The sequence below is a fragment of the Chiloscyllium plagiosum genome, chromosome 17 (genome assembly GCF_004010195.1).
Source record: "Chiloscyllium plagiosum isolate BGI_BamShark_2017 chromosome 17, ASM401019v2, whole genome shotgun sequence".
Taxonomy (NCBI): Eukaryota; Metazoa; Chordata; class Chondrichthyes; order Orectolobiformes; family Hemiscylliidae; genus Chiloscyllium; species Chiloscyllium plagiosum.
Genome location: NC_057726.1, coordinates 27,503,266 through 27,527,746, shown reverse-complemented (window position 1 = coordinate 27,527,746; position 24,481 = coordinate 27,503,266). Strand labels below are relative to the sequence as shown.

Sequence of the window (24,481 nt, the reverse complement as noted above, 5' to 3'; positions counted from 1 at the left end):
GACCCCTTGCAGAAATATTTGTATCATCTATAACTAGAGAGGAGATACCTGATGACTGGAGGATGTCTGATGTTGAACTTTTGTTTAAGAAAGGTCATAAGGAGAAACCAGGGAACTATAGACCTGTGAGCCTGAATTTGGTGGTGGGTAAATTGTTGTAGGAGATTAAAAAAGATAAGATTTATGGTCATTTAGAGAGGCAAAAGTTGATTAGGGATAGTCGGCATGGTTTTGTGCAAGGAAAATTGTGTCTCACAAACTTGATTGAGAAAGTTACCAAAAAGATTGATGATGGCAGTACAGTAGACAGTGTTTATTTGGATTTTAGTTCCACATGGTAGACTAATTAGTAAAGTTAGGTCACATCAGATTCAGAGTGAGCTTGCCAATTGGATACATAATTGGCTTAGTGGCAAGAGACAGAGAGTGACAGTGGAGGTTGCTTTTTGGACTGGATGCCTATGACCAGTAGAATTCCATAAGGATCAGTTCTGGGTCCTCTTTTGTTTGTCATTTATATAAATGATTTGGATGAGAATATAGAAGGCATGATTAGTAGGTTTGTGGATGACACCAAACTTGGTGATATAGTAGACAGGGAACAAGGTATTCTAAGATTACAAGGGGATCTTGATCAAATGAGTTAATGGGCTGATAAATGGCATATGAAGTTCAATCTAGATAAATGCAAGGTTGTGTACTTTGGTATAACAGACAAAAGTAGGGCTTATACAATTAATGGTAGGGTTTTGGTTAGTGTTGTAGAACAGAGGGACCTAGAGGTGCAGATCCTAGGGGTGCAGGTACATAATTCTTTGAAGCTTGCATCACATGTAGACAGAGTGATTAAAAAGGTGTTTGGGCATGCTTTCCTTCACTGCTCAATCCTTTGAGTACAGGAGTTGCGAAGTCATGTTGAGGTTGTACAGGACATTGGTGGAATATTGTGGAATACTTCTGGAATACTGTGTCCAGTTCTGGTTGCCCAGTTACAAGAAACATATTATCACACTGGAAAGGGTTCAGAAGATGTTGTCAGGTCTGGAAGGTTTGAGTTATAAGAAAGGCTGGATAGGTTGGGACTTTTTTAACTGAAGCGTAGGAGGTTGAGAGGCGACATGATGGAAGTTTATAAAATAGGAAGAGGTACAGATTGAGTTAATAACATTTTTTTCCCTAGGATGGGGGATTTCAAGACTGGGGACACATTTTTAAGATTTGAAAAAGACATGAGAGGCAAATGTTTTACACAGACAGTGATTTATGCGTGGAATGAACTTCCTGAGGAAGTGGCGGATGTGGGTACAATTACAACATTTAAAAGACATTTGAATAGATACGTGAATAGGGAAAATTTGAAGGGCCAGGAACAGGCAGGTGGGACTAGTTTAGTTTGGGATTATGTTCAACATGGACTGTTTGGACCGAAGGGTCTGTCTCCGTGCTGTATGACTCTCTGACACTAAGTTGTAAAGTGAGTTGGTATACTGCAAAAATTAAGTCCAATGGGTGAAAGATCCTTTTCAACCCAAGTGGCCTTATGATCTAAATTAATTAATCCAACAATATAGAAACAAAAAATAATTGTTTCTAAATTGAAAACAGATGTAGTCAACAATTGTAAATGCAACATTATCTCATTGAAAGAGTTATGCATTCAGAAATGTAACATGATTCTTAAAAAAAAGCATGTTCATATATACAAATATAAAAGTATATTATCTATGATTAGGTTTCTTGAAAATTAGAAGCATCCTCTTTAACTGCACTCCAATGGGAAGAATGAAAGACTACATGAAATACTTACAAAAAGCTGGTATGAAAATGTCAGAATAAATTGTACACTGTACACTTGCTCAGATGTTTGGAGTGGTAGCTCAAGGCGGAAATTCAGACGATCCATTTTCCCATCCTGATTTTGGTCTTCTTCCATAGCCTGAGAAGAGAGTATGTAACATAAAACAGCTATAGTTTCTATCACAGCATGCTTTGATTCATTAAAAAAAACTACATCCAAGGTAAATCTTGCATTTATAGAACATTATTTGTTTGAAAAACGTTAAGAGGTCAGAGAGAACAATAATCAAAATCTGTGATGACTATTCAATGTCAACATTGGAAGCAGGCAATGAATGCAAGTAATAAATTTCAAATTATACAAGATGAGGCAAAAACTTGCAAACGTTGTTTGGGGGCAGATATTTGCAGGTAAAGGGATGACTGGAAAATGGGAAGCCTTCAAAAATGACGTAACAAGAACTCAGAGACAGTATGTTCCTGTTAGGGTGAAAGGCAAGGATAGTAGGTGTATGAAATCGTGGATGCCTAGAGAAAATCAGTTTAAGAAAAAGAAGGAAGCATATGTCAGGTATAGACAGCAGAGATCGTACGAATCCTTAGAAAAGTATAAAGGCAGTAGGAGTATACTTAAGGGGGAAATCAGGATAGCAAAAGGGGATATGAGATAGTTTTGGCAAATAGGGTTAAGGAGAATCCAAAGGGATTCCATAAACACATTAAGGACAAAAGAGTAACAAGGGAGGGAATAGGATCCCTCAAAGATCAGCAAGGCAGCCTGTGTGTGGAACCGCAGGAGATGGGGGAGATACTCAACCAGTATTTTGCAAGAGTATTTACTGTGGAGAAGGACATGGAAGATACAGAATGTGGGGAAATAGATGGCAACATCTTGAAAAATATCCATATTACAGGGGAGGTGGTGCTGGATGTCTTAAAACGCATAAAGGTCGATAAATCCTCAGGACCTGATCAGGTATACCCTAGAACTTTGTGGGAAGCTAGGGAAATGATTGTTGGGCCACTTGCTGAGATATTTGGATTATTGATAGTCACAGATGAAGTGCCCCAAGACTGGAAATTGGCCAACGTGATGCCACTATTTAAGAAAGCTAGTAAGGAAAAGCCAGGGAACTAGAGACCTTGGCTATAGAGGTGGGCAAGCTGTAGGAGGGAATCCTGAGGAACAGGATTTACATGTGTTTGCAAAGGCAAAGATTGATTAGGCACAGTCAACATGGCTTTGTGTGTGGGAAATCATGTCTCACGAACTTGAAAGAAGTAACAAAGAGAATTGATGAGGGCAGACCTATATGGACTTCAGTAAGGCATTTGACAAGGTTCCTCATGGTAGACTGGTTAACAAGGTTAGATCATATGAAATACGGGGACAACTAGCCATTTGGATATAAAACTGGCTTGAAGGTAGAAGACAGAAGGTGGTGGTGGAGGGTTGCTTTTCAGACTGGAGGCCTGTGACCAGTGGTGTGCCAAAAAGATCAATGCTGGGTCCACTATTTCTCGTGATCTATATGAACGATTCGGATGCGAACATAGGAGGTATAGTTAGTAAGTTTACAGATGACACCAAAATTGGAGGAGTAGTGTACAGTGAAGGTTACCTCAGATTACAATGGGATCTTAACCAGATGGGTCAATGGCCAAGGAGTGGCAGATGGAGTTTAATTTAAATAAATGTGAGGTGCTGCATTTTGGAAAGGCTAATCAGAGCAGGACTTACACACTTAATAATAAGGTCCAGGGGAGTATTGATGAACAAAGAGACCTTGGAGTGTAGGTTCATAGTTCCTTGAAAGTGGAGTCGCAGATAGATAGGATAGTGAAGAAGACATTTGGTGTGCTTTCCTTTATTGGTCAGAACATCAAATATAGGGGTTGAGAGGTCATGTTGTGGTTGTACAAGACATTGGTTAGGCCACTTTTGGAATATAGCATGCAATTCTGGTCTCCCTCCTATAGGAAGGATGTTACCAGGGTTGGAGGGCTTGAGCTATAGAGACAGGCTGAATAGGCTGGGGCTGTTTTCCCTAGAGCATCGGAGGCTGAAGGATAACTTTATAGAGGTTTGTAAAATCATAAGGGGGATGGGTAGGGTAAATAGACAAGGTCTTTTCCTGGAGTGGAGGAGTCCAGAACTAGAGGGCATTGGTATAGAGTGAGAGGGGAAAGATTTAAAAGGACCTAAGGGGCAACTTTTTCACACAAAGAAAGGTACAGGTATGAAATGAGCTGCCAGAAGAAGTGGTGGAGGCTAGTACAATTACAACAGTTAAAAGGCATCTGGAAGGGTTTAGCGGGTTTATGGGCAAAGTTCTGGCAAATAGGACTAGATTAATTTAGGATATCTGGTCGGCATAGATGAGTTGGATTAAAGGGTCTGTTTCCATGCTGTACATCTCTCTGACTCAATGTCCCTATTTTAATTCTGCACAAGTCCACCAAACTCCATCCTTCCAAATTTATCATTCACACATACTGAGAACATACATGCTTATAAGCAGGATTCCAGAAATTTTTGAATATTATATCATAGTTGACTTTTAAGGAGAGTAATTGAAAATAATTTTTAAAAATCTTTTTAATAAATCCCATGATGGGGGATCCAAGATGGCGGCGATCTAGGAAGATCGTGTTGCAGAGCTCCACACTGCACTGCAAGTGGGACAAAGTCCTAGCCGCCCTACCCAGACCACTGCGATACCTTGAGACTCTAGAATGGTTGTGGAGTCCCAGGAAATGGTCAGAGTGCAACTTAACTTGATTTTAGCCGTCCGAGAATGCCGAAGAAAAGAGGAGGTACATCCGAGGCCAGGCCTGTGGCCCAAGCTGCAGAATCCTCAGATTCAATTTCTTACAAGGTCCTGGTGAAGGAGCTTGCAAAATCTCACGAGATGTTGGGCATGCAGATAGAGGAGAAGCTGGTCCCAATCTCTATCATGCTGCAGAACATGAACAGCAGCTGGGAGACCTGGAGAAAAGGACGGATGAGGTAGAACACAGAGTCACAGTGGTGCAAGCTGACACCGATTCCTCCAAGGATAGGATCGAGGCCCTGGACACGCAGATCCGTAATTTGTTTAACCAGGTTGATGACCTCAAGAACAGGGGCAGGAGAAAAAATATTCAGATCACTGGTCTGCCGGATGGTAAGGAGGATGAGCGCTGGTGGAATTTATTGAGGACTGGTTGCTGAAATTCCTTAACTTTGAGGCTGGAATGCGAAGCTTGAAGATGGAGAGGACTCACCCAATCACGGCGCAGAGGTCAGGACTGGACCAATGTCCTCGTCCTATCTTGGTGTGGTTTCATCAGTGTAGAGATAAGGAGAGAATTGTGGAAGCTTCCAGAATCCAGGGGAAGGATTTGAAGGCCCTAGTTTACAAGGGCTCTAAGATCATGTTCTTCCATTGGTACCACACAGTGGTGATCCACAAAGGAAAATCCTATGACAGCATCAAGAGAAGACTGAGGGAGCTCAGGATTCATCTGAGGTATCCAGTGGTGCTACAATTCACCTTAGATGCATCTGTACATCTCTTTGACACGTCGGAGAAGGCAAGAGACTTTGTGGACAAATTAACTTAATCTGAACAATTTAGTATTTACAAGTAGTAGTGTTGATTGGGTATATTTCTGTTTTTCATTTTAAAAAAGAGAGCAAGTCCGGTCATGGCTTTCTTTTCCTTTTTTTATTATTGGTAATCTGATCTAAACTATGTTCAGGGGTGGTTGGGATGTGTACTTTCACTTTCTAAGTTATGTTATACCAAAGGATGGGTGGGGTACTTACCATTTTTCTTTTCAAAATTTCTTTGTTCACATTGTTATTTCATGGTGTACTTTTTTTTCTTTGCTGCTTGTGTTTGTGGTGCAGCTTTAGCTAAGAGGAGGGAAAATGGTTGTGATGGTTAGATGCTTACTTACTGACAGTTTATGCCTGGTTCAGGCATTTAAATGCCCTGGCTGCATCTTAGGCAGTGGCAGTAAGTTGGGTTTTGGGATGTGTAGATGCCCTTTGGGCAGGGGGTGCGCTCCCTTATTCAGTACCACTGGCGTCATATATGTTGGTTTGTTTTTTTGGTTTTTGTTGTATATAACCTTTGATAGTTTTGTAAGTTTGTTAACTGTAGTGGGTTTAGTTTATGTAGTTTTTATGTTCGATGGATCTTGTGACACTAAGGCTCAGTGGTTTGTAATTCAACTTCCTCCTCTCTGGAATCTAAATGTTACTGCAGAAGGTTATGGCTAATGATTCTTTACCTGGAACATCAAGGGGAGTCACTCACCAATTAAGAGGAAGAAGGTACTTTTGAGTCTTATAAAGGAAAATGTGGAAATTGCTTTATTATAGGAGACATACTTGGATAATAGGGGGCATTTGAAACAACAGCAGAATGGCTTTAATCGGGTTTACTTTACATCTTTTAATACCATAAGTATGGGAGTGGCTATATTGGTTAGGGGGAATCTCCCATTTAAGTTACTGGAGTGTGTTAAAGACACACACGGGAGGTTTATAATCCTCAAAGCCCTGATAAACGGGGGAAAAATTGAGTTTTAAATGTCTATTGCCCTCTGGCCCATCCCTTAAAATTTCTGGTAGATGCATTCTCTAAATTGATCATTCTCGAGTCCCAGCATATCATTATAGGGGGAGTTTTAATTGTCTTATGGATTCCACGTTAGACAGGTTGCCCAATACCGTCTGCACAAATTAAACAATTAGTGCATCTGTGTGGAGTTAGGGTTGGTGGACATCGAGAGGAGTCTCCACCCTTTAGGCAGGGATTTTACATTTTTTCCAATCCATACAGTTGTCACACTAGGACTGATTTTTTCTGACCCCCATGGCAACCCTGGACTTGGTGGCATCTTGTACCATCTCTGATCATGCTCCAGTGGACCTGTTGGTTAAGATTAAGGACGCTATAGTTGGCCCGAGGCACTGGCAAATGGGTCCCTTAATTCTTAAGGATAATAAAAGTTTGTGGAGTACTTTTCTAAGGAATTTAGGGCGTTTCCAGACATTAACTCAGGCTCAGTTAGTAGCCTGTCCATCCTTTGGGAAACTGCCAAAGCTTAGGCCAGTGGTTAGTTATTTCCTACTCTGCCAGTAGGAAGTAGCAAAAGGACAAGTAGCAACGGGTTCTCAAAGCACAGTTTAAGGCAGTCAAGAAAGCTTACTTTGACAGGCCCTCACTGGCCAAGCTACAGAGGATTACGGCGCTGTGGTCTGCATTGAATTCCATGCTCATGCAGACAGCAAAGAAAGAGATTACTTCTGCAAAACAAAGGTTATATGAGCATGGTGACAAGCCAGACAAGTACCTAACATATCTCGCCAGGAAAAGGAGTGCCCCTCAAGCCATTACATTGATTAGGGAAGGGTCTGGGAACCTAATATGTGATTCCAAAAATATTAATGTGGCATTCCAGAGATTTTACTCTAAATTATACCAATCTGAGGGTTGTGAGGAGGGGCAAGCCAAGATGGAGTCTTTTTTCAAGGATCTGGAGCCCCCAAACAGGAGTCTTTTCTCAATGCCCCTTTATCAGAGCAAGAGGTGCAGGAAACTGTGAAGCAGCTTCAGAGTGGAAAGACGCCCAGTCCTGATAGACTTCCCAGTAAATTCTATAAGGAATTTATAAAAAACACTGTCAGGCCCAATGCTCAACATGTTCAATGACTCGTACAGTCATGATCGTCTCCCGCCATTTCTAAGAGAGGCCAATATTTCACTTATTCTTAAAAAAAGGGAAGATCCTAGAGAGCTGTGCTTCTTACAGGCAGATTTCACTCTTAAATGTGGACTTTAAAATCCTCTCTAAGACTTTTGAGTTAAGGCTGGAGACTGTGTTACCTTCTATTGTTAAAGAGGACCAGACAGGCTTCATAAAGTGCCGCAGATCCTCCAATAATGTTAGGAGACTGCTTAATGTAATTCAAGCGTATCAACAACAGTCAATACAGGGATTGGTGATTTCTCTAGATGCAGCGAAGGCATTTGAGAGTTGAGTGGCCGTAGCTTTTTTATACTCTGGAGCGGTTTGGCTTGGGCAAAAACTTTATAAGATGGATAAAGGTTCTCTACAGTGACCTTCTCGCTGTGGTACCAATGGCATATGATCAAGCAATTTCAACATTTTTAGGGGCAGCCGGCAGGGCTGTCCCCTTTCGCCACTGCTTTTTACCTTGGTGATTGAACAGTTGGGTGGAGGTCATTTGTAGCGATCCTAATATATTGGCTCCAGAAGTGGGGTCAAAATTACATAAGATTTCGTTGTATGCAGACGATGTTCTCATTTTTTGTCAAATCCAGCAGTTTTGGTGCCTCGCCTGATACAATGCATCAGCTTGTTTGGCACCTTTTCGGGGTACAAGATTAATTTTGCAAAATCAGAGGCTATGCCTATGGGTGGTATTATGAAGGTGCTAGGTCTTGAGGGCGATGGATTCAGGATTCAAACATTGGGCAGCTAGGGGTGTGTCTTGCATGGGTGCTTTATTTGAGGGAGACACAATAACGTCCTTTGAGCTGTTAGCACAGAAATAGAAGCTATCTAACAGGGACCTCTTTTGTTTTTTGCAAGTTAGGGATTTTATTAAAAAAGACTACACCTTTGACTGATCTCCACAAATCAGACATTGAGAGGAGAGTGGTCAGTGCTAAGAGTACACTTTCTGTCAGCACTTTATATCATCAATTGAGGGGGCGGACCCTCAGATGAGTTTGATCAACTTTGGAGGGTGTGGGGGAGAGAGCTAGGCATTGAGGTCTCCTCAGAGGCATGGGAAGATATTTGGGAAAATACAAGAAAGATATCAATTTGCAATAGGACCCATGCTTTACAGTTGAAGATTCTTCACAGGGTCCACTTGGCTCTGGATCGTTTATCAAAATTTAAACCGGGGTATCTCCAACATGTCCCAAGTGTAAGGTTGGTACGGGCACTCTTACCCATTGTCTCTGGTCCTGTGGTAGCCTTCAAACATACTGGAATGCTGTGGCGGGTGCAGTGGAGGGGATTTTGGGTGTAAGGGTAGAGAAGAACCCGATCTTTCTTCTTCTTGGCTTGCCCAGTATGTTCCCTGTAAATGCGCATAAGAAAAAACTTTTCAACATCCTCACTTTCTGCGCAGGAAAGAATACCTTGCGAGGTTGGGTGATTGAAAATCCCCCGGCTTGTCGGATTGGCGGAAGTTTGTTATGGAGCATATCCCCTTGGGTTTTCTCACAAGTACGGTACACCACAAAACTGAGAATTTCTTTAAGACATGGCGGCTCTTTCTGGAATACCTGGACATAGATTTGTCTTCCACACTAATATATAGCCGTAACAATTGTGCTTTATAAATCCAATATCCAGAGGGGGGAGCTGCAAACGTACGAATAGGTGAAGATTAATGCTCATGATATTCAAGAGTTAGTGTTTTGTTTGGCTTAGCTATATTATTGTTTGTTATTATTTATTTAGTTAAGTAGTTGGGGCTTTTTTCATACATTTGTACATGACAGTGGTTTGGGTTTTTTAACTTTTTCTTGGTGTTCTTTATTTGTATTGTTTTGTATTTGTAATATTAAAAATCTATTTTTCAATGAAAATATATATTTTTTAAAATCCCTGTGACAATTTAGGATTACTTGAATCAATTTGAATCAATTATTCATGATCAAAAATGCTATCAGCACCTTTTGGCAATTAGGCAATATTATGGACCTGACCAGATCCCCTCAAAAAACATGAAGAAGATAGCCTAGACCCTAAATTTTTGTTATTTTTAAAGCAAGTGCTCAGCATTTTGTTCCAGATGCCATTCAATTGATCAAACAACTGGATTTAAAACTATTGTTAAAATACAACAAAAGAAAGAAGAAATTGGAAAACTTAACAGAATATAGGAGCTGGGAGATCATGTTGTGGCTCTACATGACATTGGTTAGGCCACATTAGGAATATATGTGCAATTCTGGTGTCCCTGCTGTAGGAAGGATGTTGTGAAACTTGAAAGGGTTCAGAAAAGTTTTACATGGATGTGACCAGGGTTGGAAGGTTTGATATATTAGGAGAGGCTGAATAGGCTGGAGCTATTTTCCCTGGAGCATCAGAGGCTGAGAGGTGACCTTATAGAGGCTTATAAAATCATGAAGAGCACGGATTGGGTAAATAGACAAGGTCTTTTCTCTGTGGTGGGGAAGTCTAAAACTAGAGGGCATAGGTTTAGGGTGAGAGGGGAAAAGATAAAAGGGACCTGAGGGGCAACGTTTTCACGCAGAAGGTAGTGCATGTATGGAATGAGCTCCAGAGGAAGTAGTGGAGGCTGGTACAATTACAGCATATAAAAGGCATCTGGATGGGTATATGAATAGAAAGGGTTTAGAGAGATATGGACCAAATGCTGGCAAATGGGACTAAATTTATTTAGGATATCTGGTTGAGAGGGGTAAGGTGGACTGAAGAGTCTATTTCTGTGCTGTATATCTCTATGACTCCAGGATAGATTATTAGCTACTACTAATTAACTGTTCCAATAAAGTAACATCCCATTAAATACACCCTTGGCGAAAGACAAATTCAGAAAATAGATTATCTTACATGCAACAACAGCAGCAGGAAGAGAACCCCCAGCTTTTAGCTGTAACAGAGAGGGGAAAAAAATAGTTTCCAACTCTTCAAGATGCCAGCAGCAACTGCTGAAAGCTAAAACTAAAAATCCTGGTTCTGTTGGGCTGCTTCAATTGTTACAACCCTAAACAAAAACACAAGGCCTCACAACCTGTTTATTTTATAGTTTTCAATTGACAGTTCAGCGCTTCTGACTTAAAACCTCTCTTCAAACCAAAAGCAGGACAAAATACATCTCTTAAAGCCATAGCATCATCACAGAAAAGAATAATGCTGAAAACTAAATGTACAATTAACAGGAAATTAGAGACCGAATGTATTGAAAATTTTGCTTGAACAATAAGCTACTTTAGTTATTCTGATATTTGTGCTTGAATTTACCGAGATTTTTATAGCATTGATCACATTTTCTGCTTCATCTCTACTTTGTAAAGAAAATAACTAAACTCAACAATTTGGTCCTCCAGGTTTAATACTAAAATATATACTTTTGAAACTGCATGAATTCTAGTACTTAATCTACAAGCAGAAATCTGAAAACTTTTATGTAAAATTTGTGGAGAGTATAAGCCAAATGTCCAAACTACAGCCAAGACAAGATGCATTATTGAGATATCTTTACAATTGACATATACACAAAATGGTAGATGTAAAAAATTTGTTCATAGTTCAAAGTACCACTGCAAGAATATTGATAAAGCAAGTTAACGTTAGAAAACAGCAGATAACAAAGATAACATTAACTTGACAAATTGATTGTAAAGTTGGCCACATCCAACAAGTGCCGATCGGGCTTTTGGACTAAAAGACAATAATTGCTGTCTTGTCAATGCATGCATAAAATTAAATTAAATAAATAATATTCCCTTTGTTATCTATAAACTATCCCTCTGCAGATCCAATGCTTTAGGTCTGTTTAGATAATTAAGCTGTACTAAATTAGGTTACAGACTGTAAGTCTATAAAATGTAGAAGCATAGATAGGCTATTCAGCCCATTCTTCTCTGCAATTCAATGAGATTATGTCTGCTCTGATAGTCCACAGCTCTACTTATCTGCCTTATCCCCATTAGTCTTGGTTCTATTACGGAATATAAATTTGTCAATCTCAGACAGGGAAGCGATGGCATAATGGCATGATCACAAGATATTAATCCAGACACCCACCATGGCAATTTAAAATCAATAAATAAGTTTATGGAATAAGAATCTACAGATGACCATTAAATCATTGCTGATTGTTGGAAAATCCTATCTGGTTCACTAATGTCATATCAGGAAGAAAATCTGACATTTTAATCTGGTCTGGCCGACACGTGATTCACACATTGACTCTCAACTGAGCCTGGGCAATTATGGATGGGCAATAAACACTGGCCTGACCAATGACATTTGTATCCCATGAATGACTCAGCCTCCATACCCTCTCTGGTAAAGAATTCCACAGATTCACTACCCACTGAGATTGTGAAGTCAGTTAGCTCAGTTGGCTGGATCGCTGATTTGCGATGCAGAGTTGATGCTAATAGTTCAAGTTCAATTCCCAAACACTGACCCCTGCTTGAGGCATTATGACCCTCAGGTTAAATTCAGCAACTGTTATTTCTGTCTCTCATGAGAGAATAGCATTGTGGTCCTCTAGGAATTTGGTTACTACTACCTAAGAAATTTCTCCTCATCTTTGTACTGAGTGGCTCCTTATTCTGAGATTATACCCTCTGAGCCTAGCCCCTCCAAAAGGGAAAGACAACCTTTCCACATCTAGCCTCATGAAGTCCTTGAAGAATTCTGCCATGTTTTAATAAAGTTGTCTCATTCTTTTCAATACCAATGAGTACAGGCCTAATCTACTTAGTCTCTCTTCATAAAATACTCCCTCCATATTCAAGATCAACCAAATGCACTTTCTCTGGACAATCTCCACTGCCAGTATGTCTCTCATTAGATAACAGGCCCAAAACTGTTCACAGTATTCAAGCTGTGGTCTGACTAATGCCTTGTATAGTTTCAGCACATTCCCCCCCTTTTTCTATACTTCATTCTCTTTGAAATAAAAGGTCAACATTCCATTTACCCTCTCTTTTACCTGCTGAACTTTATACACAAGGGCTCCCAGTGCTATAACCTCCTGCAGTCTTTTTCCGTTAAATAATATTCAGCTTCTATAATTTTCCTGACAATGTGCATAAGCTCAGATTCCTTTCCATCTTCCAAGATTTTATCCTGATTATTAATTCAGTCTTCCAGTCTCGCACCTTGCCTTCCCACCTATTTTTCTGTCATCCACAAACGGCTTTAGAACATTCTCTTTCCTCATCTCAGCCATTAGTGTATAGTGTAAATAATTGTGCCTCAAGCACTGATTGCTCCAGCACTTCTGTCCAGAAATGTGCCCTTCCACTCTAAGCCCAACTTTCTGTCTTTATTAGTTAGCCAGTCCTCGACCCATACTAATATATCATGTCCATCACCACGGGGTCTGACAATACTGACACATGTGGTATCTTATCACAGCCCTTCTGGAAATCCAAATATATTATCCACTGGCTTCCCATTATCTATCCTGCTTGTTAAGTCTTCAAAGAATTCTAATGAATTGGTCAGCCATGCTGTCCCCTTCATGAAGCCATGTTGATCCTACTTGATTATCTTGTGTACTTCTAAATGTTCTGTTGTTACATCCTTTAGAATGGACTAATATTTCCTCAATAACAGATGTTAACTTAAGTGACCTTAAGTTACCGGTTTTTTGTTCCCTTTGCTTTTTGAATAAAGGTTATACATTCAGTTTTCCAATCCTCTGGCACTTTTCTAAATTTTAAGGATTCCTGGAAGACTACCACCAGTGTATCCACTATCACTGCAGCTTCTTCTGTTAATATCATAGGATGCATCCCATTAGTTCCAGAGGTCTGGGTCAGCCAATTGTATTTATTTCCTCTCCACTTTCACTACTTGATTATTTAGTAATTTTGCAATGCCATTAATATCTCCCATTGTGAAGACTGGAGCAAAGTATTTATTCAACCACTCTACCAGTTCCTGATTCCACAATATTATTTCTCTATTTTCATTTTAAACATATGAATGTTTTGACTTTCATGTGTGCCCTTTCCAGAGTTTGAATATTTTACACAACCATTGTGCTAAATTGATCAAATTTGGCACCAACCTAACAGCCCAAAAATTAACATTGTTGGGGTCTCGCGGACCATCAGTAGCAGCAGAATAGTACACCATTACAATCCATAACTTTGTGGCTCAGCACTTGTCAATCATTCTCTGTCTGCTTTAATGGAGAGGTTACATTTTCTTATTTTCATTAACTCATTTATTAGGTGATGTGGTCACATAATTATAAATCTTCTGTATATGTGTTGACTGTTAGGGGTTCATACAGAAGCAGATTTAGAAAAATTCATCAATATCCCCAATAATTATCAACACTCTATTAAGCAAAAGCCATATTATGCAAAATAAGTCTTAAATTCCTATGCAGAATGTTTAAATTGGCACAGGACAAAAGGTAAATTTAACAACAAGACATTTCTATAATAAGTGAAACCCATGAAACCCAGTTCAACACACAAAAGACAATTTCTAGCTCAGAAGTAGGGGCTCGACCACAACACAAGAGCCCCAGATACAGGTATTTTTTAATCAGGTTGCTCAGCGATGTTATAACACACCTTTGGAGCAGGTGGGACTTGAACCCAAGCTCTTGACTCAGAAGTAGGTCATTACCACTCCACCACAGGAGCCTCATTTTTATTACTTTTTAAATAAAACCCATCACCAAATTATTAGTTTTTTAAAAAAATCACCAGCTCTTATTTTCTAATCAACCTGTTCAGAGATGTTAACATATCTCTGGAACAAGATGGTACTTGAACCTGGGTCTCCTGATCCAGAGATAGGGACACAATAACTATGCCACAAGAGCCCTTACAAAAGCTCTAATTATTTCTAATTTTTCCACATTTCTGGTTCTGGTGGGACTTTAACACAGGCCAGGGGTAGGGACACTTCCACTGTGCACAAGAGACCTTACAAAAGTCCTTTTTATTAACATATTCTTCTAATCAACCTGGTCAGAAATGGTATTGCACACCACTAGAGCAGGTGGGACTTGAACCCAGGTCTCTTGGTCTAAGGATAGGGATTCTACCACTGCACCTCAAGAGGGCACAAAAGCCCTATTTTTCTAAGCAATCTACTCAGAGATGTTATTACACTTCTCTGGAGCAGATGGAATTTTAATCCGGGTTTCTTGGTCCAGGGATAGGGACACTACCACTGCATCACAAGGGCCCTGTGGCACAAAAGCCCTAAACCATATGCTCCAGCATGTCCTGGTCAACTATGAAAGAAATCACCATTTACAACACTGTCAATAATGGCCTCCAAATAGCTCATTTTCAGGGGTTAATTAATACAAAGTTGTATTAATACAAATAAACAATGGTGTAGATAATATGTTGCCAGAAGTTGGAATACACGACAGCAAAGAAACTCTACCAACTTGTCCAAACTGGCACTGAAAAATGCAGAAATTCGTACTTCATGCAATTTTGGTCTCCTCCCTATCAGAAGAATGTTGTGAAACTTGATAGGGTTCAGAAAAGATTTACAAGGATGTTGCCAGGGTTGGAAGATTTGAGCTATAGGGTGAGGCTGCATAGGCTGGGGCTATTTTCCCTGGAGTGTCGGAGGCTGAGGGGTGACCTTATAGAGGTTTATAAAATCATGAGGGGCATGGATAGGATAAATAGTCAAGATCTTTTCCCTGGGGTGGGGGAGTCCAGAACTAGAGGGCATAGGTTTAGGGTGAGAGGGGCAAGATGTAAAAAGGACCTAAGGGGCAACTTTTTCACACAGAGGATGGTGCCTGTCTGGAATGAGCTGCCAGAGGAAGTGGTGGAGGCTGGTACTATTACAGCATTTAAAAGGCATCTGGATGGGATATGAATAGAAAGGGTTTGTTTAGAGGGATATGAGCCAAGTGCTGGCAAATTAGATTAGGTTAGGATATCTGGTCAGCATGGACGAGTTGAACTGAAGGGTTTGTTTCCATTCTGTACATCTCTATTGCTCTGTGACTAGGACACTAAGTTGGGTATGCATGTGTAAAGAATACCTATAAAATTAACTTTAAAATGTAAGTTGTATACAGAATATTACAATTGTATCAATTCGAATGACTTACTGTCACTAATGGGAAACGAAGATTGTCCCCTTGCAGATTATTAAAGTTCTCAAACGTGCTCCAAGCCACAAAGTCACCACTTGTGCTAGTTCCAACAATCATCAAAACTTGGTATTGGAATCTAACATTTGGCTGTTCTTCGTATGTGTTTATTTTTAACCAAAAACCTATGGTAAGAAAATCAGATTAATTAAGAGAACATGTATTTACATAAGCTTAAAATGGATCTTTCATTCAGTACCACCCTTCAAACTGTATAGTGCTACACATTAACATACATCATGCTGCACGTTACAATTTCTGTGATTACTTCATATACTGTATGATTAAAGGAGATAATTGTTGTTATCTAACCAAAATCCAAGTGCCTACACTATAACAGCTAGATAATCTGGGAAGAACAAGCAGTAACTAATTAACAATTCAGCAGTGGGGTATCACTAAACAATTAGCCATGAAAGAAATGGGAAGATTTGCAGTAATTGTCACTTCCACATCTTTTCTTCTCTCCAAAAAAAAACCCTTTTCCATAGAACACAAAAAATAATACTTGTTTCTTGAACTGGACAAATGCAAACAGAAAAAGGTTCACCAGGACTAAATGGTAAGGCCCCTATTTTTCTTAATCGATATTAATGATCTTGACTTACTGGCCGTTTGATAGTATATAAATAGCTTCACCCAGAAAGTGGTGCTGGTAGAAATCATCATATCGAATGCCACACAGTATAGGGATAGAGGAATATTGCATTCATTTGTTTCCAGTTTACCAAATGTTGTTTGATGGACTTTAGAAGCAAAGTATTAAATTTGATAGCTTTATACCAAGTAGCCTTTGATCAACAATGTAAAAACAATGACTGCAGATGCTGGAAACCAGATTCTGGATCAGTGGTGCTGGAAGGGCTTTTGCCCGAAACGTCGATTTTGCCTGTCCTCGGATGCTGCCTGAATTGCTGTGCTCTTCCAGCACCACTGATCCAGAATTTGATCAACAATGTCCATTGTCGCATGTAGTTTGTGTCTACTAATGCTGAATGGGACTAGCCCATATTTTGGCAAAGTGCAGAATCTGACAAGTTCTAGAACACCATACATCTAGTCATTGGCAGTTCCTTGATGTAAATCATAGTTTTCCTAAGTGGAAAACCACAAAAGGATCCTTTATTCGCTGTCGTGTTCCACTTGCTTCATCTGCTATTGTACATTGAAGGGTTTCTCTGTGATTCCTGCAAGGCAAGCCAACATTCTCAAGGTCAGCTAACTGCTGCCAGTTTTTCCAAATTTGTCCTGCTTATCTGCCTTTAGAACAAGCAAACTCCCTATTGAAATATATTATGTTCATGATGTTAGCTTTGTGGGCACATCACAACAATTTCTGTTCTACAAAGATCACAGCTGAGATCAGAATCAAGAATCCGCAATTTTCCAAAAATGGCTCCACGAATGGATTCATAAAATGACTTCAGGTAAGAATTCATGCATAATGCTTGTTCATGAAACCAGAAATCATCAAGGATGATATCATGCAGGTTCATTCTCATAGTATTAGGGACTTCGCTGGTAGTAAAATAAGTCACTCGCAAGTTCCCTTAGCTATTAGTGAGCAACACTGCCCCATCACCATACCACATGAAAGAAATGCGATTAGAGTTGGACAAGAATCCCCAAGGCTGGTATAACGTCCCACCATAAATGTCACTTCAGGTATTAAGGTCTTTATCCCCCTAGCAGCACAGCTATGCAGATGATCCTGATGAAAATTAGGTCTTTTGATCACGTTCTTCAACATTTCTTCCAATGGTACACCAAGAATGAACAACAACTCCTGCTAATCACACATCTTCTTACAGTTAGGAATAAGCGCTAACTAAAACCACTGTAGTCACCTATGTACATGTCACAATGATTGTCTAAACCTGCAAAACTGGAGTTGAAATTTCAGTCCGGTGAAGGGGTTCAATAACTTTACTGCAAGAGTTCGGAAAAGGACAGTACAGAGGCAAAACAGATCGCCCAGCTAGCTCCAGAGAAGGTCTGTAGCTGAGTGCAAGGGTCAATGTTAATAATGTTTTCTCCAAGGCTGTGTTGGAAGTACCTGCATGGAGAAGGGGTTTGTCTTCAATAACTATGCAATAAGAAAAATTCCCATTTGCGAGATTTAGTTCCTCTTTAGCAAAGGGGAGTTGCCTCATATTCCACTAAGCACATCTTTTGTGTCAACTACTTCAACAGAAATGGTTGAAAGCAAGCACATGTTGGAAGAAGTTATCATCTGCCATATTTCTGTCAGAGACTTGGTCAAGGGAACAAATAGGAACATAGAACATCAAACATAAAAAAAGGCCATTTCGTCCATCGAGCCCACTCCACCACTCATTAGGCTCATGGTTAATCCCCTATCTTAACTCTATTATCCCATGTAAATCCCAGACATCTTGAAGTCTTATTTTTAAAATATATTCAATGACTTTGTCTCCACAATCTTATGTGTTAGAGAATTCTGCAAGGTTGCCACCCTTCGTAAACAAATCCCTTCTCATCCGAGTCCACAATGGTATCCTCTGTTTCCTGAGACCGTGACCCCTTGTCCCAGACCCCTCAACTACATCCCTGCATCCAGTTTGTCCAGCCCTATCAGAATCTTATACTTCAATGAAATTTCCTCTCATTCTTCTAAACTTCAATAAATATACTCAACCTGTTCAACGTTCTGTCATGAGATAATACCTTCAAAGGAGGAATCAAGTAGTGAAACTTCTCTGAACGACCTATAGCGCAAAAATGTACTTTTTTTTAAGTGGAGATAAAAATTGCACCCCAATGCCCTAAACAGTTGCAATAAGATCTCATGGGACTGATTTATAAGCAATGAAAGAAGAATAGCACCAACAGGAAACAGAGTCTGGATAAATAAATTGTTTTCAGGTTGGCAAACTTGATTTTTCTTCTCCAGTCCCCTTACAAGATAGGCTGACATTGCATTCACCTACCTAATTGCTTGCCGTACCAGTATGCTGACCTTTTGAGATTCATGTTCTATACTCTATACCAAATTCAGCTCTATACTCTTTCCTCATTTAAATAATATTCTGTTTTTCTTTTTTTATAATATATTTTTTATTGAGAAAAAATAGACTTTTAAAATATTACAAGTACAAAACAATTCAAAACAGTACAAAAATAAAACTAAACAAAAGAAAATCTCCAACCCACACTCCTGTACAAATGTATAAACATACATAGAAAAATTTAAAATTTTAAAAAAACCTAAACTAGCTATTTAACTAAAAAAAACCCAACAACAAACAAATAAATACCAACAACTCAGCCCAGCCAAACAAAACACTCATACGTTCACAGTTCCACCTTCTTGGATATTGGACTCATGAAACACAATCGTTACAGCTATATAAAAGCCCTGGTTAGTGTGGCAGATAAATCTGTGTCCAGGTATTCCAAAATGGGCTGCCATGTCTTGTAAAAATTCTCAGTTTTGTGGTGTACCATATTTGTGAGAAAATCCAGGGGAATATGCTCCATAACAATCTTCCGCCAACCTGACAGGCCCAAGGGGGTTTTTCGGATATCCAACCTAACAAGATATCCTTTTTTGCACAGAACGTGAGAATATTGAAAAGTTTTTCTTATGCACATCTGAAGGAAATACAGTGGGCAGGCCCAAAAGGAGAGAGATAGGTCCTTCTCCACCCTTACACCCAAAATCCTCTCCATTGTGCTCGCCACAGCACTCCATTATGTTTGAAGCCTATCGCAAGATCAAAGGCAATGGGTAAGAGTACCCGTGCAGACTCTGCACTTCAGACATGCTGAAGATACCCCTGGTTTAAATTTTGACAAACGGTCCAGAGCCAAGTGGACCCTGTGGAGAATCTTCAACTGTAAAGCATGGGTCCTATTGCAAATTGATATCTTCCTTGCATTCTCCCAAATATCCTCCCATGCCTCTGAGGAGACTTCAACACCCAGCTCTCTTTCCCACATCTCGCAGAGTCGATCAGACTCATCTGAGGTGGCACCTCCCAATTGGTGATATAGAGTACTGACAGAGAGTGTACTCTTAGCCCTTAGTACCCCCCTCTCTGTCAGATTTGCAGGGATCAGTCAAAAGTGTGGTCCTTTTTTGAATAAAATCCCTAACTTGAAAAAAATGAAAAAGAGGTCTCTATTAGAAAACTCGTACTTCCATACTAACTGATCGAAGGACATCATTATGTCTCTCTCAAATAAATCGCCAATGCAAGACACACCCCTAGCTGCCCAACGTTTAAATCCTGAATCTATCATACCCGATTGAAAACCCAGTATATCCACTAAAAGTGTAAACAAAGATGTTTTGCCCATATTGCCTTCCTTCTGCTGAATTGCCCTCCATATTTTAACAGTATTGATGACTATTGGGTTATGGAAATATTCCCTAACTGTCGTCATCTTGTCCAAAAACAGCAAACTGGTAAAGGGGCACCTTGCCTGGGAGGCTTCGATATCTAGCCATATTAAAAGAGGATCTCCACAAACCCAATCACTCACGTAGGACAAAAGCAAGCTTAATTGGTAATTTTTAATGTCTGGAAGGTCTACTCCTCCCAATCTGTGAGGCAACTGCAATTTGGTTAATTTAATGAGGGGCCGCTTACGATGCCAAATAAAGAAGCTGAATCAGCCGTTCAGTCTCCTGAGTGCTTGTTTAATGAAAATCAAGGGGAGCATCCGTATAGGGTATTGCAATCGAGGGAGAATATTGATCTTAATAAGCGCTATCCGACCCATCCACGAGACTGGAAGTACCTCCAATCTTTGAAGATCTTGTTTAACTTTTCCAAATAATTGAATAAAATTGGCTTTAAACAGCCAATCCAGAACTGGAGAGATGAATATGCCCAAATACACAAAAACCCCCTGTGACCACTTAAATGGGAATCTATAGTCACTCTCAAGAGCTAGCTCCTTCATAAGACCACCCATAGGCATAGCCCCTGATTTAGCAAAATTAATCTTATACCCTGAAAAAGCATGCATTGTGAATGCATTGCGTCAGGTGAGGCACTGAAACTGCTGGATTTGTCAAAATTATATACAACGAGATCTTATATAATTTTGACCCCACTTCTGGAGGTTATATATTGGGATCCTCAAGAATGGCCTCCACCAATAGTTCAATCACCAAGGTAAAAAGCAATGGCGAAAGGGGACAGCCCTGCTGGCTGCCCCTAAAAATATTAAAATTGCTTGATATTACCCTGTTGGTAATGACCATCACAAGAGGCACACCGTAGAGAAACCTTACTCATCTTATGAAGACTTTGCCCAAACCAAACCGTTCTAGAGTATAGAAAAGGTACGGCCACTCAACCCGGTCAAATGTCTTCTCTGCATCTAAAGAAATCACCAATCCCTGTATTGACTGTTGTTGGCATGCTTGCATTACATTAAGCAGCCTCCTAACATTATTGGAGGATCTACGACCCTTTCTAAAGCCCGTCTGATCCTCTTTAATAGTAGAAGGTAGCACAGTCTCCAGCCTTAATGCAAGAGACTTAGAGAGGATTTTAAAGTCCACATTTAAGAGCGAGATGGGCCTGTATGAAGCAGTCTTCCGGGTCCTTCCCTTTTTTAAGGATAAGTGAAATATTGGCCTCTCTGTATGAATCATTAAACATATTCAGCATCGGGTCTGACAGTATATTTATAAATTCCTTATAGAATTCACTGAGAAGTCCATCAGGACCGGTGCCTTTCCAGTCTGAAGCTGCCTCACAGCTTCCTGCACTTCTTGCTCTGATAATGGGGCATTGAGAAAGGACTGTTGTTCGGGAGTCACACCCGGGAGCTTCAGATCTCTAAAAAAGGATTCCATTTTTGTCTGCCCCTCCTCACAATCCTCAGATTGGTATAACTTAGAGTAAAATCTCCGGAACGCCACATTAATCATTTTAGAATCACGTTAGGTTCCCAGACCACTCCCTAATCACCGTAATGGTTTGTGAGGCACTCCTCTTTCTAGCAAGGTATACTAAGTATTTGCCTGGCTTGTCACCATGCTCGTATGATCTTTGCTTTGCAAAAGCCAGCTCCTTCTTTGCCGTCTGCATGAGCACAGAATTTAGTGCAGACCTCAGTGCCGTAAATCTCTGTAGTTTGACCAACAAGGGTCTGTCAAAGTAGGCCTTCTCGGCTGCCTTCAACCGTGCTTCAAGGAGACATTGCTGCTCACCCTTCTGCCACTTCCTACTGGTGGAATATGAAATAACTAACCCCTTAGTATAGGCTTTGGCAGTTTCCCAGAGAAGGGATGAGCTATCAACCAAGCCTATGTTGATGTCTAGGAATGTCCAAAATTCCATAGGGAAATACTCCACAAACTTACTATCAATGGGGATAAAGGGATCCATTTGCCAGTACCTTGAACCCACTGTAACATCCTTAGTCTTAACCATAAGGTACACTGGAGCATGATCAGAGATGGTAATATTACCAATCATACAAGATGCCACCAGATCCAGGGTTACTGCAGGGGTCAGAAAAAAATCAATCCTCGTGTGATATCTCTGCGGATTGGAGAAAAACGTGAAATCCCAACCTGTATGGTGGAGACGCCTCCAGACGTCCACCAACCCTAATTCCCCACACAGACCCACTAACTGTTTAGTTTGTACAGAGGGTATGGGGGGATCTTTGGGCAATCTGTCTACTGTGGGATCCGTGAGACAGTTAAAATCTCCCCCTATGATGATGTGACGGGACTTGAGACTTATCAATTTAGAAAAAGCATCTACCAAAAATTTAAGGGGATGAGCCAGGGGACAATAAACATTTAAAACACCGTATTCTTCCCCATTTATCAAGGCTTTAAGAATTACAAACCTCCCAGATGTGTCTTTAACACATTCCAACAATTTAAATGGGAGATTTTTCCTAACCAATATGGCCACTCCCCTACTTCTGGTATTAAATGATGAAAAATAACTCGGTCAAAGCCATTCTGTAGTTTCAGATACTCCTTGTCATCCAAATGTGTCTCCTATAACAAAGCAATATCCATCTTACCCTTTCTAAGACTCAAGAGTATCTTCTTCCTCTTAATTGGTGAGTGACTTCCCTTGATATTCCAGGTACACCATTTAATCAAATCTTTGGCCATAATTTTCTGCAATTACATTTAAATTCCAGAGAGGAGGAACCCAAACCACAAACAGCTGAGCCTGAGTGTCACATGATCCACCAAATATAAAAACTACATAAACTAAAACCAGTACATTTAACAAATCCACAAAATTATTAAAAATAAAAAACAAAAACCAAAAACAGACCAACATATAAAGCGCTCAGTAAGGGAATTCACCCCCTGTCCGGAGGGGGCAACTACCTATCCTGAACTGCCCATAAGTAGGCATCTAACCATCCCAACCACCGTCACTTCTCCCAGCTAGAGCCACACCGCAAACACAAGCTGAAAAGAATAAACACCCCATAGAATATAGATATGAATAAAAAAGTTCTTTTATTTATAAAAAAGGGGGAAATAAATACCCCACCCATCCCTTGGTATATCCTAACTTAGAAATTAAAAATGTATATCTTAATCCCAGACATAGTTTCAACCAAATTGTTATCAATAGAGGAAAAAAAAGGAAAAATAAAGCTCCAACCGGATTTCCGCCATTTCTTTTACAAAGTGATAAACGCATACCCAAACAACACTATTTATACATACAACAACTGTTCAAATTAGTTTGTCCACAAAGTCTCTTGCCTTCTCCGATGTGTCAAAGAGATGCATGGATCCATCTAAGGTGAGCCAAAGCACTGCCGGATATCTCAGGGAATACTGAATCCCAAGCTCCCTCAGTCTCCTCTTGACACCGTCGTAAGATTTTCGTTTCTGGATCACACCGCTGAAAAGTCCTGAAAAAACATGATCTTAGAGCCCTCGTAAATTAGGGCCTTCAGATTCTTCCTCTGGAATCAGGAAGAGTCCATGACTCTCTCCTTATCCCGGTAATGATGAACTGCACCAGGAGAGGACGAAGACGTTGACCCAGACCTGATCTCCTCCCTACGACCCGATGAGCCCTCTCTATCTTCAATCCTCTCATGCCAGCCTCCAAATCAAAGAATTTTGGAAGCCAATCCTCAAAAAATTCTGGAGGCCGCTCATCTTCCTTACCCTCAGGCAGACCGATGATCTGAATGGTTTTTCTCCTGCCGCTGTTTTCAATATCATCCACTTGGTCACGCAAATTATGGATCTGCATCTTCATCCTTGGATCTCATCCTTGGATGAACTGGCATCAAATTCCACCACTGCGACCCTGTGCTCCACCTCATCCAACTCTTCTCCAGGTCCCCTAGCTGCTGTTCATGCTTCTGCAGTATGAGAGAGATTGGAGCCAGCTTTTCTTCAATTTGCTTCCCCAGCATCTCACGAGAGTAACCGGCTCCGAGGCCGCTGCAGGCTGAACTGCAGACCCGGTTTCCGAAGTCCCAAGAAATCCCGATGACCTGGGTTGGGCGGGTTAAAGGACCGTCCCGCTCCTGCTGCAATGTGAAGCTCTGCAGTGCGATCTTCTCAGATCGCCGCCATCTTAGATCCCCTCATATTCTGCTTTTCTAATCATCCCACCAAAACGAACGGCTTCACATTTTCCCACATTATATTCCAGCTGCCAACCTGTACCCACTTACTTAACCTACCCATTTTGCTTTGCAAACGCTTGGCATCCTCCTCACAATTTGCTTTCCCACTTAACATGATTTCAGCAAATTTGGTTTCAAACAGTTAGTCCTTTCATCCAAATCATAAATATTGAT

General features: G+C 40.3%; 1 protein-coding gene across 3 annotated transcripts in view; it reads right to left on the bottom strand.

Moving 5' to 3' along the window:
- The window catches only part of tmem231 (transmembrane protein 231), a 50,805-nt gene that overhangs the window by 10,386 nt on the left and 15,938 nt on the right, over positions 1-24,481 (bottom strand). For 2 of the 3 annotated variants that reach the window (XM_043706719.1, XM_043706720.1), the window contains exons 2-3: positions 15,650-15,816; positions 1,808-1,936 (exon numbers count right to left, since the gene is read on the bottom strand). In XM_043706719.1, coding sequence (XP_043562654.1) covers positions 1,808-1,936; positions 15,650-15,816 — 296 coding nt within the window. Of the gene's footprint in view, positions 1-1,807; positions 1,937-8,777; positions 8,909-15,649; positions 15,817-24,481 lie in introns of all 3 variants that reach the window. The other variant, XR_006314096.1, reaches the window with a different exon arrangement.